General features: G+C 30.5%; 3 protein-coding genes across 18 annotated transcripts in view; 2 read left to right on the forward strand and 1 right to left on the reverse strand.

The window, feature by feature from the left end:
* Window positions 1-4,534, forward strand: part of LOC107450690 (uncharacterized) — a 56,052-nt gene extending 51,518 nt beyond the window's left edge. For all 15 annotated transcript variants that reach the window (XM_043050549.3, XM_087164357.1, XM_087164362.1 and 12 more), the window contains one exon: window positions 2,902-4,534. In XM_043050549.3, coding sequence (XP_042906483.2) covers window positions 2,902-4,353 — 1,452 coding nt within the window. In that variant the 3' untranslated portion in view covers window positions 4,354-4,534. The remainder of the gene's footprint in view (window positions 1-2,901) is intronic.
* The window catches only part of LOC107450680 (uncharacterized), a 147,274-nt gene that overhangs the window by 89,535 nt on the left and 42,781 nt on the right, over window positions 1-14,958 (reverse strand). The gene's annotated exons all lie outside the window — the stretch shown is intronic.
* Window positions 4,811-14,671, forward strand: LOC107450602 (uncharacterized). 2 transcript variants are annotated; one of them, XM_087164366.1, is made up of 3 exons: window positions 4,811-6,348; window positions 10,077-10,333; window positions 13,001-14,671. In XM_087164366.1, exons 2-3 carry the CDS (start codon window positions 10,226-10,228, stop codon window positions 14,060-14,062), a joined length of 1,170 nt encoding a protein of 389 aa, XP_087020492.1. In that variant the 5' UTR covers window positions 4,811-6,348; window positions 10,077-10,225; the 3' UTR covers window positions 14,063-14,671. The 2 variants fall into 2 exon arrangements, with proteins under 2 accessions (XP_087020492.1, XP_087020493.1); XM_087164367.1 differs by lacking the exon at window positions 4,811-6,348 and adding an exon at window positions 6,703-7,403.

Here is a 14,958-nt window from a genome sequence, read left to right on the forward strand (position 1 = left end):
ATTATTATATTTAAAAGTTTCCTTTTTCGCGCATCAGAATGGGAAAGAAATGTTCCTGATTTTTCTATTCTTATTTGGGAATAATGAAGTTTAAAAATTTTGGTTTTTGTTTTCTACCGAAATTTTTTTCTCCAGAATTATGACACAACAACATATATTATATGACAAAACTGTTACTTATTTTTCGTATTTTGTCCAATATATTGATATCGGACATAATATGATACTATTTTATCTCCTAGTATTTAATTTTCTCTATTCGTGTGTCTTTACGAAGTGATTATCAATGTAAAAATACAATTGGACCCTTGTTGGTCTGAGTTTTTAATTACTGTGAAAAATCGTAAGAAAAGATAAGAAATATGATTCATGCCAATTTTTTAAAAAGTTTTATGGAGTATAACCCTCTTATTATATGAGCTCAGTGCAGATTGTTTCGTGATCAAAAAGTGAAGAACTATATAAAAATATATTATCTTACAATGTATAAATATATTCTCAAGATAGTTTCGTGATCAAAAAGTGAAGAACTATATAAAAATATATTATCTTACAATGTATAAATATATTCTCTAGATAGTTTCGTGATCAAAAAGTGAAGAACTATATAAAAATATGTTATCTTACAATGTATAAATATATTCTCTAGATAGTTTCGTGATCAAAAAGGGAAGAACTATATAAAAATATGTTATCTTACAATGTATAAATATATTCTCTAGATTGTTTCGTGATCAAAAAGCGAAGAACAATATAAAAATATATAATCTTACAATGTATAAATATATTCTCTTTCTATTTTTTTCACCTCAAGATTTAAATTTGAGTTTACCAATTTTTGGCCAAAGGTGCCTAAACGCACCTTACTATAATTTTTTTTTTTTTTTTGTTAACACTGTGACATATATATTTCCCTAATTTGATTTTTTTCTTCTCTTTTTTGTGTGCTGTTTTTAAGGGATTTGAAGACATTTATCAAATATTAATAATTCAATTGGAGTAAACACTTTCTGTTGAGAAATTTTCAAAATACGCTTTATTAATTTATTATTCTTATTATCAAATTCGACTTTTTGAAAATGCATGATTATTCCCCTTGGTATTCCCCATGTCTTTCTTGTGGATTAAAGTTACACGTTCTGTAAATAAAATAAAAATAAAACAAATGTCATTAAGAAACTAGTGCTCAACTAAATGATTTGTCCATTGATTTGATCATAGGTGCAGATACACACCATTTTATTTCTTAAATTATTATTTTTCATGCACGAAATTTTTTTTTGTGTCTTAATGAATAAAATGTAAGTATAATGAATAAAATGTAAGTATATTTTAGTGAAAATAATACCACATTATGTAAATTTCTATGCTTGCTGCTAATTAGTCAATTATTCTTTTTCCTTCAATAATTTTATATCACCATATAGCATAAGGGGTATAAAAAATAAAATGTATATGATAATTGAAGATAAATTAGATCTATTTGATCTATATGATTTTAGATCTATTTGATCTATATGATTTTAGATCTATTTGATCTATATATTGATCTATATATTTGATCTATATATCTATATATATATGATTTTAGATCTATTTGATCTATATATTGATCTATATATTTGATCTATATATCTATATATATATGATTTTAGATCTATTTGATCTATATGATTTTAGATCTATATGATTTTAGATCTATTTGATCTATATGATTTTAGATCTATATGATTTTAGATCTATTTGAAACGAGTCATTGTGAAGAAGATTTTATTACTAATGTTTTAAAAAGTGGCTAAGTTTATTATTTTTGGATAATATAAAAATAAAATATAGATCAATAAAATAGAATTATCTCTTTTATCTTTGCTTTAAAGATACCGCGAAGTTAAAAAAAGAATTTTTGAGTATTTTAAAAATATAACGCTAGTATAAAAAATATATATTTTTAAAGTTATAAGAAAAAATAAGAGAGAACAAAGGTAAACATCGATTCCATGATTGTGTTATTTTTGATATTATAAAAATTCTAATTTACTAATTAAAAATAGGGGTGTAAAAAAATAGAATATTAATTTTTACCTTTCTCCTGGTCTTTAGCCAGGGGAAAAGAGAATTCCAATAAAGTGAATTTTATCTATAAACGCAAACACTTATTAGCTTTATTTAACGCTCACTTATATAATAAATTTCCCATGTTTTGTGTAAATACTTATTTATTTATAAATTTATTTACGATTTTTATGTGTACTGTATTCCGTGTATAGAAATTTTTTCACGCATTCACACTTAATTAAAATGAAGAAAACTTCTGAAAATTGAAAATTATTTTACTGTCGTTTCGGAATGTTACTTTATTTAATCTTTCTGATCAAATTTAGAAATTTTTAAGAAACACAAATAGTTTTAGATTCTAAAAAATAATTGGCTCTAAAATTTTTTACAAAAAATAATTGTATGTATTTATTAATTAGAAATATTTATTTTCTATATTGTGTATTTAAATCAATTTCCTTTTTGATAATATTATTAGATTTTAATGAAATGTTAAATAGAATGATTTAAATCCTTTTTTTTTTCATGAAATTTCGCCCATTATAAAAGTATTTAATTAATACATGGATTTCGATTTTCAAAATCAAAAAAAGCTCTTGTGATCTGCCTTATATTAACAATATGGAGGCATTTCATTTATGTGTCATCACATTCAACCCAATCATACTTAAAACTTCTTTTTTTTGTGCTGATTCTAATTTTATTCTTTTATTAACTTCATCTCGAACTTCCTGTAAATGTTATGCTTTTTTTATTAATCCCTAATTTAGATAGGCTCCTTGTTTTGTCTCATTTACTTCCATTAACTGTTGTTGTCCTTCAATTTATATTTATTTCCATTTTCAGAAGAAAGGAGGGAGCTCATCAGATCAGAAGAGTAACGATTCTAATGTGCTACCAGCTGGGCAGTGTTCTAATAGCACGTCTACAAGTCTCATGAGCAGCTCTGACATCGTGATCAAACAAGAAATAATCGAAACAGAATCAGAATCCAGCATATTTGATGATGCGTCATTTCATTCGTCGATTGCCGATGGCCCTTCCGAAGCACAGTTCGATGGACAAAGACCAAGCACATCTTATGTGACATGTTCAGAATCTTCAAACTCCAATACAGATTATATACTTCCAGGTGGACATAACGATGTTGTTTCCTCAGCACCAACACAGTCTCAGATTTCGAGAACTGTGAAGGTTGAACCTGATGTTTCTTCGAATTCTTGCGGCGTAGTTTCTGAAAAAAATTGTAGAAACGAATCTATCCTACCTGGAGTTTCATCGCAAATAGGATCATCCTCTTTCTCACTTGGTAGTTCCAGCCATGGAAGTTCATGGACTAATGAGTCTACCCAATCTAAAGTTCCTTCTCATTCAAATCCTCCGTTTCGATCTAAGGACAGATTTGACATTTTCGGCGAATTCGTCGCTTCAAAATTACGAAATCTGGATTCGAAATCCAGTGCCTTCATCCAGACCACCTTTTCAGATCTCCTGTTTAAAGCTGAATTAGGGATGTTTTCAGAGAGAGGCGAAAAAGGGTTTTCAGATGCACAAACAGACTATGCTGGAAAATCTCCAAATAAAAACACCCATGGCTCTTCAGAGAAAGAGAATGTCCAGCCTGGATCTTCTTCTCACATAGAAAATACTCTTCAAGATTTCAGTCTTACTCAAAGATCACCGAGAGATGATATACAACACAGATCTCCTTCTCATAGAACAAACCAATTATCACCACCAGTTGCAAATAGTACCAGTCCTGAAAACGTTTTGAGTAATGAACCAATCCAACTTGCGTCTCATACGGAGAACCCATTGCCTCCAGTTGAAAGTGTTACGGTTTCTGAAAATTCTTCTAGAACTAGTCCAAATCAAACTGGAGTTTCAGTGCTGCCATCTGGATCTCCAGTTTTACATACTGCAAATTCTTGGAGTGGTACGCATATCCAACCTACTATTCCACTTCATATGCGACCTAGAGATGATTTTGATGTTTACGGGGAGTTTGTCGCTTCAAAACTGCGAAGTCTAGATCCAAGATCGTGTGCCTTCGTTCAAACGGCCTTTGCAGATCTCATATTTAAAGGAGAGTTGGGAAGATTTGTCAGCGAAGGTGAACACAATTTTTTTGCCAACAAAACGAACAATCTTCTTTGGAATTTGCCTTCTAATAACCCCCAGAAAAATGTTGTGTCTAGTTCTGAACCTCAGACCCGATTTAATTTAATCACCCCAAATATTTGTGCTGATCCAATTCCTATGGAAATCATACCCAATTTGCATTTTGTTCAAAAATAACTTGTGATCATAAATTCCAAATTCAACTTTATACGTTTTATAATAGTTCATACCATGTCTCATATTGTTCTTGTTTAATTTTTCGATCATGTATTCATGTTCAAATTTAGTCAGTTGTAAATATCAAGACTCTGAACTTATTTTGTACCAAAGAGAATTAAAAAAGAATTTTTAAATTTCCGATTATTTGTTAGTGTTTGCTTGATTTTTAACTTTATTTTATATCCAGCGTTCAAAAACCGATCCTTACGTCTATCAATGTGCCACTACGCATCATTGTAAATTTTGAACCCAATACAGAAGACGAGGACACTCTTGGATCAAGCATTAGACAAAACTAGCATTTGTGAAGAACTCTTTGAGGGAGTTTTCCCGTATTTATGTCACATGGTAAGCCCGATGGCCTGCTCCGTTTTCCATTCAGGATATTTAACGTTAATACTGCGGTCGGTGGGAGCCGGAGCCAGAATTCGAACCAATGAGCTTTCGCTGTGATTCGAACCTGTGACCTCATTGAAGAACGAGTGCTTTATCCTCCAATCCACTGCTGTTCTTTCAAACTAATAAAAAAAATTTAAGTTTAGAAACTATATGTAACTCAAAATTGCACTAAGCAGTAAGGATTTTCAATGCCTATCAGCTCATTCCTTTTGTAATGATAGTTTGGCAAGCTAGGGAAAAAGGTTAAGGAATAAGAATTGTTCGCATTTTAGCTAGTAGTGCAAAATTGGTGACTGATACTCAGCATTTAGAAGAAATGGCAACTAAAAATATTTTACATGATCACATTATATTGATGCTTTAGTGAAACAAAAACAAATTCCAACTACAAAATTAGTTAAAAAAACTAAGCTTTAAAAAACTGAAATTTTTTTTTCTCAAAACATCGAAATACAAACAAATTATTGCTGGATTACTCCTCCAATGGGTATCCTGCCACAATCTGTTTGCATTTTGAAAACATTTTTTTTGACATTTAAAACTTTAAGGTATTTTAAAGTTTACCTAAAGTCGCTTTTCTCTAAGCTTTAAGCTATACCAATGATATCAAATTAAACCATTAGGTTTTATAAACTGAAAAAAAATTTTTTTTCAAAATATCGAAATAAAAACATATAATTGCTGGATTACTCCTCTATTACGTATCCTGCCACAATTTGTGTGCATTTTGAAAACATTTTTTTTTTAACATCTAAAACTTCATGGTTTTTTTTTTCAAGGTTTTCTTGAACTCGCTTTTCTCAAAGCTTTAAACTATACCAATAATATCAAATTAAACCATAAGGTTTGATAAACTGAAGAAAAAAAGTTTTTCAAAATATCGAAATAAAAACACTTTATTGCTGGATTACTCCTCCAATAAATACCCTGCCATAATCTGTTTGCATTTTTTAAACATTTAAAACTTCGTGTTTTTTTAAGGTTTACCTGAACTCGCTTTTCTCTATACCAATCATATTAAATTAAACCAAAAAGTTTTAAAAACTGGACAAAAATTTTTTTTTTTTTTTACAAAATATCGAAATGCAAACAAATTATTGCTACATTACTCGTCCATTACGTGTCGTGCTACAATTTGTTTGCATTTTGAAAACATTTTTTTAAACATTTAAAATTTCATCGTTTTTTTTAAAGGTTTTCTTGAACTCGCTTCTTTAAACTATACCAAATTTAGGATAAATTTTTGACACTCCTAAATGAGAAGAAATACATCATTTCTATTTTCCCATACATTTGATCAGCGGAAAGCAAAAGCTCTAGACAGGAATCTGTTTTCTCCCACCAGATGGCGTATTCGAGCGCTGCGAATAGTCTAAATGCAGGTAGAGTTGCGGAAATCAACTACTTACCACGTGACAGGACAGAACAAGACTATATTATTTGTTTAAAGAACCCTGTTGATTGTTTATGAAATCATAAAAAAATGCTTAGAAGCTGCTGCGTTCTTGGATGCAAAGAAACGTTTATTAAAGGTGAAAGTGTAACATTTCATAGGTAGGTAATATTAATTATGGTATTATTTAGAATTCCCTTTCCTATAAAATTACTGAAAACATTCAAGTTCATTCTTTTTACAGTAAATATATTACAATGTTTTTCGAATTTGTAGCCTTCCTATAGAATTTCCTATAAAACTAATGATTTTTTAGTTCATTCTTTTTACGGTAATTTTATTATAGACGTTTTTAGCAATTATTTTCTGATTTGCAATGTCAGTAGGATTTCTTATAAAATTACTGATTTTCTTAATTCTACAGTAGTTTTATTAAAACGCTTTTAACAATAATATTTATTTTGTAATGCTTTCGAATAGAATTTCCTATAAAATTACTTATTTTTTATTCCTACTCCAGTAACTTTGCTACATTGTTTATAGCAGTAATTTTTTAATTTCTAATGCCTCCCTATAAAATCTAAATGCGTAAAAATGAATAAATTTTTTACTTGTAGACTCCTAAACCATCTGATCAAATGCGATGAAATTCGGTATACTGATAATTCGAACTGTTCGAGCGGAATAAGCGAAAAACAAATACAGATTTTTTTTTTCTTTCTAGTTTAAAGCTCATCGTTGATAAAAATTAAATTGCAAAAGATTACTTTTTTTCTTTTATATCAAATATTTAAAAATAACGTCAGCTATGTTTTCTAGCTGATAGCTCTCTTTAAAATGAATTTACTGCACGATCTTTTATATTATTTTTTATTCGTTATGTCAAATTAACTTCATGATCAACGTGATTCGCGATCGCAACGCTCGAGTACGCCATCTAGCGGGAGACTGAAAATATCGGACAATAGTTCCCACAAAGCCATTGGCAATGACGGACGCCGTTTCATTAGCAGCAAATAAGAAGCAAAATTTCCCTAAGGAAAAGGTAGAACTTCTTAAAAAAACTAATCAGAACATGCCAAATATTGAAGCAGAACACGCCAAGCATTTGAAGAACAATTTCTCGATAATTTTTACCTTTCTATTACCAACAATCTATTAACAACATAACTTCCATTTTCATGATCACTTGCTGTTACAGATTGCGTGTATTACGGTAAAATAATTTTTTTTGTCTTCAATTCATTACAAATTAAAGTGAAATCAGCATTGCTTTCGTCATTCTAATGAATAAATAAGAATTCAGAATATGCACAGAACTGTATAATATATAGTTATAGAATATTGTTCTTCTTTATAGAATAGTATATATTTCTGTATCTATATTATTCGTAAAACAACAATAAAGAATCATCCGAACTACTTGAAATAGATTCATTTGTGCTGATAATTAATAAATTTGTATCGTTTTCTTGGTAATTATTTTTTTTTGTTTTGAAGGAATAATTTCAACTAGAATTCAGCTATTCTGTTTTTAAGCTACATATTCAAATTCATATCGAGATCTTAAATTTATAAAATTATGATGTGTGGTATGTTATCTAAAAGTTATGAAGGGATAATCTATGCATATATTATTTGAAAATAAAATTATCAAACGAAGAACATTTCAGTTGGAATTCTGCGGATTTATAAAACAGGTGAGTGTTATGATTTTTATAATAAAAAATTTGCTTGTAAATATTTTTTTTTCTTATTTGATGATAGTTCTCTACAGAATGGTTTTTTACGTCTGATTAAGAACTATAAGAATAATAAAAAAGAAACAATATGAAAGTTTTTATTTCAATGTTAAGAATTCTTAAAATCGTTTTTTGGCCTAAGAATTCTTTATTTTCCATTTTTTAGTTCATAATTTTTTGATAAAAATTGTTGTCAAAATACTTTTTTTGAAGAATTAAATGGTATAACATTATGTGTTTATGTATACTTCTTGTATATTTTAATGTTTGAAGTAATATGATTCAGAAAAGTATGGAATAAAAATTCGGTACTTACGTATTAACTCCACCGCCGCTACAGATTTGGCGGTTTTTAAGTGCCACTAATCTACACTTAAAATTTTTGCGACAAATCATAAAATAAATCACTTTATTTAAAATCAAAGTAGTCAGTCGGATTTCGGTGGAAAATGAGCCGATATAGAGTTTAGCATAGATTCAAAACAATCATATCGCCATATGAACTCTGATAAATAAGATTCCAAATGAAATAACATTTCCAAAACGTACGTTTACCAAGATAAAGTTTCATGTTGTGGGGATTGGTAAATTTTCGTTTTTTCGGTAAAATATTTCCCTCCTGAAAAAATAAAATTGCATCTTGTTTTGTTTTTGGCAAATCCCAAAGACGAGTTTTCGTAGCACTAAAAATGGCGACAAAAAAGAATTGTTTTTGTTTCGTTAGCATTCTTTATTTTACGTTTCTTAGTTTCTAAATAATGTTTTTTATTGAAACTTGAAATTTTTTGATAAAAATTGTTGTCAAAAAACTTTTTTTTACAAAATTAAATTTCATAAAATTATAAGGTTTATGTATACTTTCTGTTCATTTTAATTTTTGAAGTAATATGATTCTTAAAACTATAGAATGTAAAGTTTAAAGTTTTCATGTTATATCATTAAATTTAGTAAAATTATTTCTCGGGCATTAGCTTTTAACTCTTATAAGAATATACATATTTTTTTCTGTTAATGTACAAATATTTTTCCGATGTGTTTTGGATATTCCTTCTCTAATAAAAAGAGATACCATTTTGTTTTCGTTTGCATAAGAAAGAATACCAAATATTTTTCTTTTTTAAATTTAATTAACCACAATAAAGAAGGAATGTTGCAATTTACGAGCTACATTAAAGACGTCTCTAGAGTAACTGAATCACTGTTCATATGGAAATCGCAGGTATCCGTCTCATACAACAACGCCCCCTATAGTTCGTTGCGATCGCGAATAGCATGGAGATGTCTTAGCTTAGTTCTTTTACTTACCTGCCCATTTTAATTGTGTATGGAAGTAATCTTTCCCATATACATAGGCGCATTGCTTGCATCCGCCATGTTAATTCATAAAAGAATCTCGACTGCTTCATAAAAAAAAGTACGTTACTCAGTGACAGGATAACACTTGAGTTAATTTGAGTGATTTAATTTCCAGATGCATATTTCAAAACTAAAAGTCTAGTAGTCTGGAACATTAGTCCCCTCCTCCTCGGTCCGTGGATCAAATGGTGCCGGGCCGCTCTATTTTATTTACTGTGATGTATTTCTCTCGAAATAGTGCTACTTTCCATAGATGCGAGGTTAACCGGGATCAGAGAGACGTCACGTATCGAAATAATACCTCGCATGCATTTTATTTCGAAGGCATGCTTAAAAACAATCAAATTAAAATTATAAAATCAATACACAATCTAAAATTTAAACAATCAATTCCCCCCCGTCAGGTGGCCGTAGTAAAATTATCAAACGTTGACCGGTACGCGGCTATAAAAGGTCCTGGAGCACTGGTCTAGAATACGTATTGGTCAAAATTCTGCTAATCAACAATAGTATGTAATTGATTTTTAAAAAAATGTACTTGAAATTTGTAATTGAATGAATAATAAAAATTCTAAAATTCCATCGATCATTTTTGGCGAAGCAAAAAAATAAATAAATACGCCAAACAACACGATTTTCTCGCCAACAATAGAAAACCATGTATTCAATGTATGGCTGTTACTTTTCCATTGTGGGAGAAAAAGTCATATTGTTTGGCGCTTTTCTTTAATTTTACCACAAATGATAGACAGTATCTCACACAAGCATCAAAAATATATTTCATCTTACAGGATTCCAAGAAATCAAGAAAGAAAAGCAGCTTGGGTGAAAAGTATGCGACGCGAAAACATGACGGCCACTGATCACTTATCAGTATGTTGGAAACATTTTGCTCCAGATTGTTTTGACAAAAATAAATTTGGTGGAACTTGGCTAAGAAATGATGCTGTGCCAACAATATTTAACTTTCCAGCCAACCTTCAAAACGACAATTCTGAAGAAAGAAAGTCGATCAAAAGAATTTTGGATGAAAGTGATCCACTGCAAGGTAAACTGTCACATTAGATATACTATGTATTAAGGGTGTTCCGTATGGACCACCTAGTATGTATTAATAAAATCCTTATCAGAAATGAAAACCATAAAGTATACACAGTACGAGTTGCACATTCATATTTAAGCGGGGGGAAAAATGGGCTATAAAAATTTGTCAAATCATAGTGCTGAAATCGAATGTGACAAACAACAACACAGAATTGATGACTGATAAAACGATTCTCAGTTTCAATCTCCAACTGTACCTATTTTGATATTTATTACATTCTTCGTTCTTGGTCAGATTTCGATAGTTTTTTTTTTTTTTTTTTTAATAATATTTTGCAACCCCCAAAATACATACTTTTTATTTTCATTTTTGATCAAACAATCAGGTCAGATTGATCAAACAATCAGGTCAAATTGATCAAACAATCAGATTGATCAAACAATCAGGTCAAACATTGTACGGTGTACCACGGCGTCTGATAGAGTCCGTTTTATAAAGCTTACTGAGAAGACTTTGGCTGGCGGTAGGCTGTAGTATATAAGAAGAAGAAAAACTCATAATACGGACAGTCTTTAACACATTATAATTTTATTGATATTGACAAATTTTATAAACATATTTCTTTTTAAGGTAGTTTAAACTTTTAAAACTTGTATCTAAAAATGGACTTTGAAAATTTTATTTTGGTAATACTTCTCAAAATATATAATGGCAAGTTAATGTTTATTTTTAATAGGCTTAAAAATTGGCTATGTGTGATTGCTCAATATAATTTGCAATACACCACAAATAACTTTTCTTAGGAGAATCTTCTCCAATACTTAAAAGGAGTAGATATATTGGGGATTTCACAGAAGAGGATATGAAATCTCCAAGCAAAGCAAAAGCTTTACTTTCTCTAGCAATCGAGCAGTACTACCAAAAAATAAAAATTATAAGAGATTTGAGACAAAAAGAAAGAAGGCTTCAGATGAGATTAGAGAAGCTTCAAGGCGTTTTAAATGACCTAAAGGAAACAGCTTTTGTAACTGTATCTCAATCTGCTGTAGAAGTAAGTTTTAGTTAGATTTTTCCAACTAATACTAGTATAAAAATATTCAGACTACAAAAAGTTTTAAGTTCATATTAGATTACCGAAAATGAAATTACCGCAATTCATATTATATTACCGTATCGGCTAAATGTGTGTGATATACTTCTAGAAAAAAAAAAAAAAAAATTATAGTCCATTTTTAAAAACATTTTACTATTATGGCTAAATGCATATAATATGATGCACAAAATTTTTTAAGTCTATTTTAAATAAGACATTACTGGAATGTCTACATGTTTGCAATACGAGCAACATTTTTTAAGTTCATTTTAAATTAGAGGTTATTAAATGGCTCAATACGTATAATATATTTGTTGGAAAATTAAGTGCGTTTTAAATAAGAGCGAACTCGAATCGATAAATGCGTATAATATGAAGAACAAAATTTTAAAGTCTATTTTAAATAGGAGATTACTAAATATCGAAATTACTTATAATAAGAATAGCATTTTTTAAGTACAGTTTAAATATAAAGAGAGATAAAAAAAGATAAATATGTATGATATATTTTCTGAAGCACTTGCTAGGCTCAGAAAGAATTATAATTGTCTCCATAAGATATATTGGTTTTAAACAAAGTACTCTTGTCTCTTGACTTGAAATAATAATTTAATTTTATATCAGAAGATATTTTATTTTATTTTATCACCGACGTTGAACAGCCGACTTAATTTTGAGTTTTCGGCTACCAATGTTCACTTAATCGATTGTAATTTTGAACACAATCCTAAAGGCAAGGGAACTCCTGGATAACAAGGGCATTTATCATAAGTGTAACAAGATTCCAGTATATCAATATGAGCTGATGATAGTGGTGAAAAAAATTTCGAATTAACGAAATTAAATTTATGTCCAAGATTCCAACAATGCGCCGCAATCGATGATTTTTTCCAATCCTGATGACAGAATACTGATAGGATCATTAAGAGACTTAAATTTTATTTGTTGTTGTTGTTTCTAATGCTACTTGCCAATACCAGCAAGCCTGCTTGGTCAAACCAAGAGAATTTAAGGTAGAGGGTGCGTTTCTTATTTTTAAGTTGCGCCATCTCTGAGCAAGAATATGACTTCAGTCACGCACATGTCATAGCCCGTTTATAGGGCGGACCCATTCATAGCAGACATTCACAGATTGTAATTTTGACTTGAACCAGAGAATGATCAATCTCCAATTCAGTATCCACAGAAGTAAAATTTGTTATAGGAACCTGGAGGACTTTGAAACCAGAGAGATTTAGCTTGCACCAGTGATCATTTACTACACGTAACTGTTCTACCGTAAAGTGCTCGATTTCGTGCGCAGGACGTCTGGCTATCTAAGCAGGGGAACTATCCCCTATGCAGAGGATCAAAATTGCGATGGCATGTTTTCGGATCATCCTCATGGATGTCTCTCAGATCGTCGCCAATAGTCTAGGGTGATGTAAATAAAGTACCTAACTATCTACCTCATACCATGATGAATTTTTTTATTATTTTGATACCTTTCTGTGTTTTGTTTCCTTTTAACTTAATTACTATAGCTTAACTGCTGTTGTTCATAATTCTTCTAATTTATTTCTTGTTCTTATTTTCAGAAGAAAAAAGGAGTGAATAGCTTGATAGATCAGAAGAACGTCGATTCAAATATGTTACCCTCTAGGAATGAAGAAGTTAACACGCCCGATGTTGAAATGCAGTATTCTAAGAGCGCGACTACAAGTCTCTTGAGCAGCTCTGACATCGTTGTCAAGCAAGAAATCATCGAAACAGAACTAGAATCTAGCATATTCGATGATACGTCATTTCATTCGTCGATAGCCGATAGTTCTTCCGAAGCACAGTTCGAGGGACAAAGGGCAAACACATCGGATGTGGCACATGCAGAATCTTCAAACTCTAATACAAAAATACTTCCAGCCCATGTTGTTGGAAAAGCATCTACACAAACTCGATGTTTGAGTGCTGTGGAAGTTGAATCTGACGTTTCTACGAATTCCTGTGACTTAATTTCTGAAAACAATAGTGGAAATGAATCTATGCTTCCTGGAAATCCATCGAACTTCTCATCTTTGCCACAAAGTAGTTCTAGTCTTGAAAGCTCACGTGATACTGAGTCCATCCAAAGTAAGATTCCGTCTCATTCACGAACGAGGGACAGGTTTGACGTTTTCGGCGAATTCGTCGCTTCAAAATTACGAAATCTAGATTCGAAATCAATTGTCTTCATTCAGAGTACTATTGCAGATCTGTTACTTAAAGCTGAATTGGGGATGTTTTCAAACAAAGACGAAAATAGAGTACTAGATGACGACATTGAAAACGCTGCGTTTCTTCTTGATGAACTTGAAAATGTCCATAGTTCATCGAGCAAAACGAATAGTAAACTTAAAATTCCTTCTCAGATGGAAAATCCACATTTGCTTCCAGAATTGAGCATTTCTGGCCACGAAAGCTCAACGAGAAATGACATTATTCATCCCAGATCCCCGTCTCATAAAGAAAATCCATCAATCCCACCTGCAGCAAATAATAACTGTTTTGAAAACGCATTAAAAAATGAACCAATCTATCCTACAGTTACTTCTCATATGAAAAACCCTTTGCCTCCTGTTGTAAACGTTACTTGGTTCCTGAAAATTCTTCTAGAAATAGTCTAAATGAAACTAGAAATCCAGTGGCGCCATCTGGATCTTCAATTTTAAATACTGTAAATTCTTGGAATGATACGCCAATCGAAACTACTGCTCCATTTCGTATGCGATCTAGAGATGATTTTGATGTATACGGGGGAGTTTGTTGCTTCAAAATTGCGAAATCTGGACTCAAAATCGTGTGCCTTCGTTCAAACAGCCTTTGCAGACCTTCTGTTTTAAGCTGAGTTAGGGAGATTTATAAGCGAAGGCGAACTAAGTTCTTTTGCTCATAAAACGAACCATTTTTTTCTGAATTCGCCTTTTTGTAACTTTCAGAAAATTGATGCATATAATTTATCCAGCCATGAAGCTCAGTCCTGATTTAACTTTGTGCCCTCATATTTTTGTACACAGTAAGTCCCATTAGAAATTATATTTTATTTGCTATTTGTTCAAAAGTAACACGTGATTATGTATGCCAAATTCCACGTTATTCATTGTATAATTTCACCATATCTTATATTGCCTCTTTTATAAGTTTGCTCATCATTGTATTCATGTCTAATTTTTAGTTGTAAAATATCGAGGCTGACTTATTTTGTATATAAGTGTATAAAATACTTTTGAAATGTTCCAAATGTTCATGATGATTTTCTTATTTTTGTTTTAAGGCCTTTTTTTTAATTTTATTTTCTCTCGAATTGCTTATGAAGCCGCATTCCTCCCTAATAAACTAACTGACAGAGTTTAGGAGATGGTGGACGAAAATTTTAATTATGCTTTTAATCAACGTTACTTTACAAATAAACTCGAATTTCGAAACATACCAAGATCGGCATCGAATTAAAAAGGAGAAAAATAAAGTTGACGTTATTCTAGAATTTTTAATTTATTTCTTTAAGACAAAATAATATTAATAA

Source organism: Parasteatoda tepidariorum, chromosome 5 (genome assembly GCF_982258835.1).
Source record: "Parasteatoda tepidariorum strain Cologne lab strain chromosome 5, Ptep-v5.0, whole genome shotgun sequence".
NCBI lineage: Eukaryota > Metazoa > Arthropoda > Arachnida > Araneae > Theridiidae > Parasteatoda > Parasteatoda tepidariorum.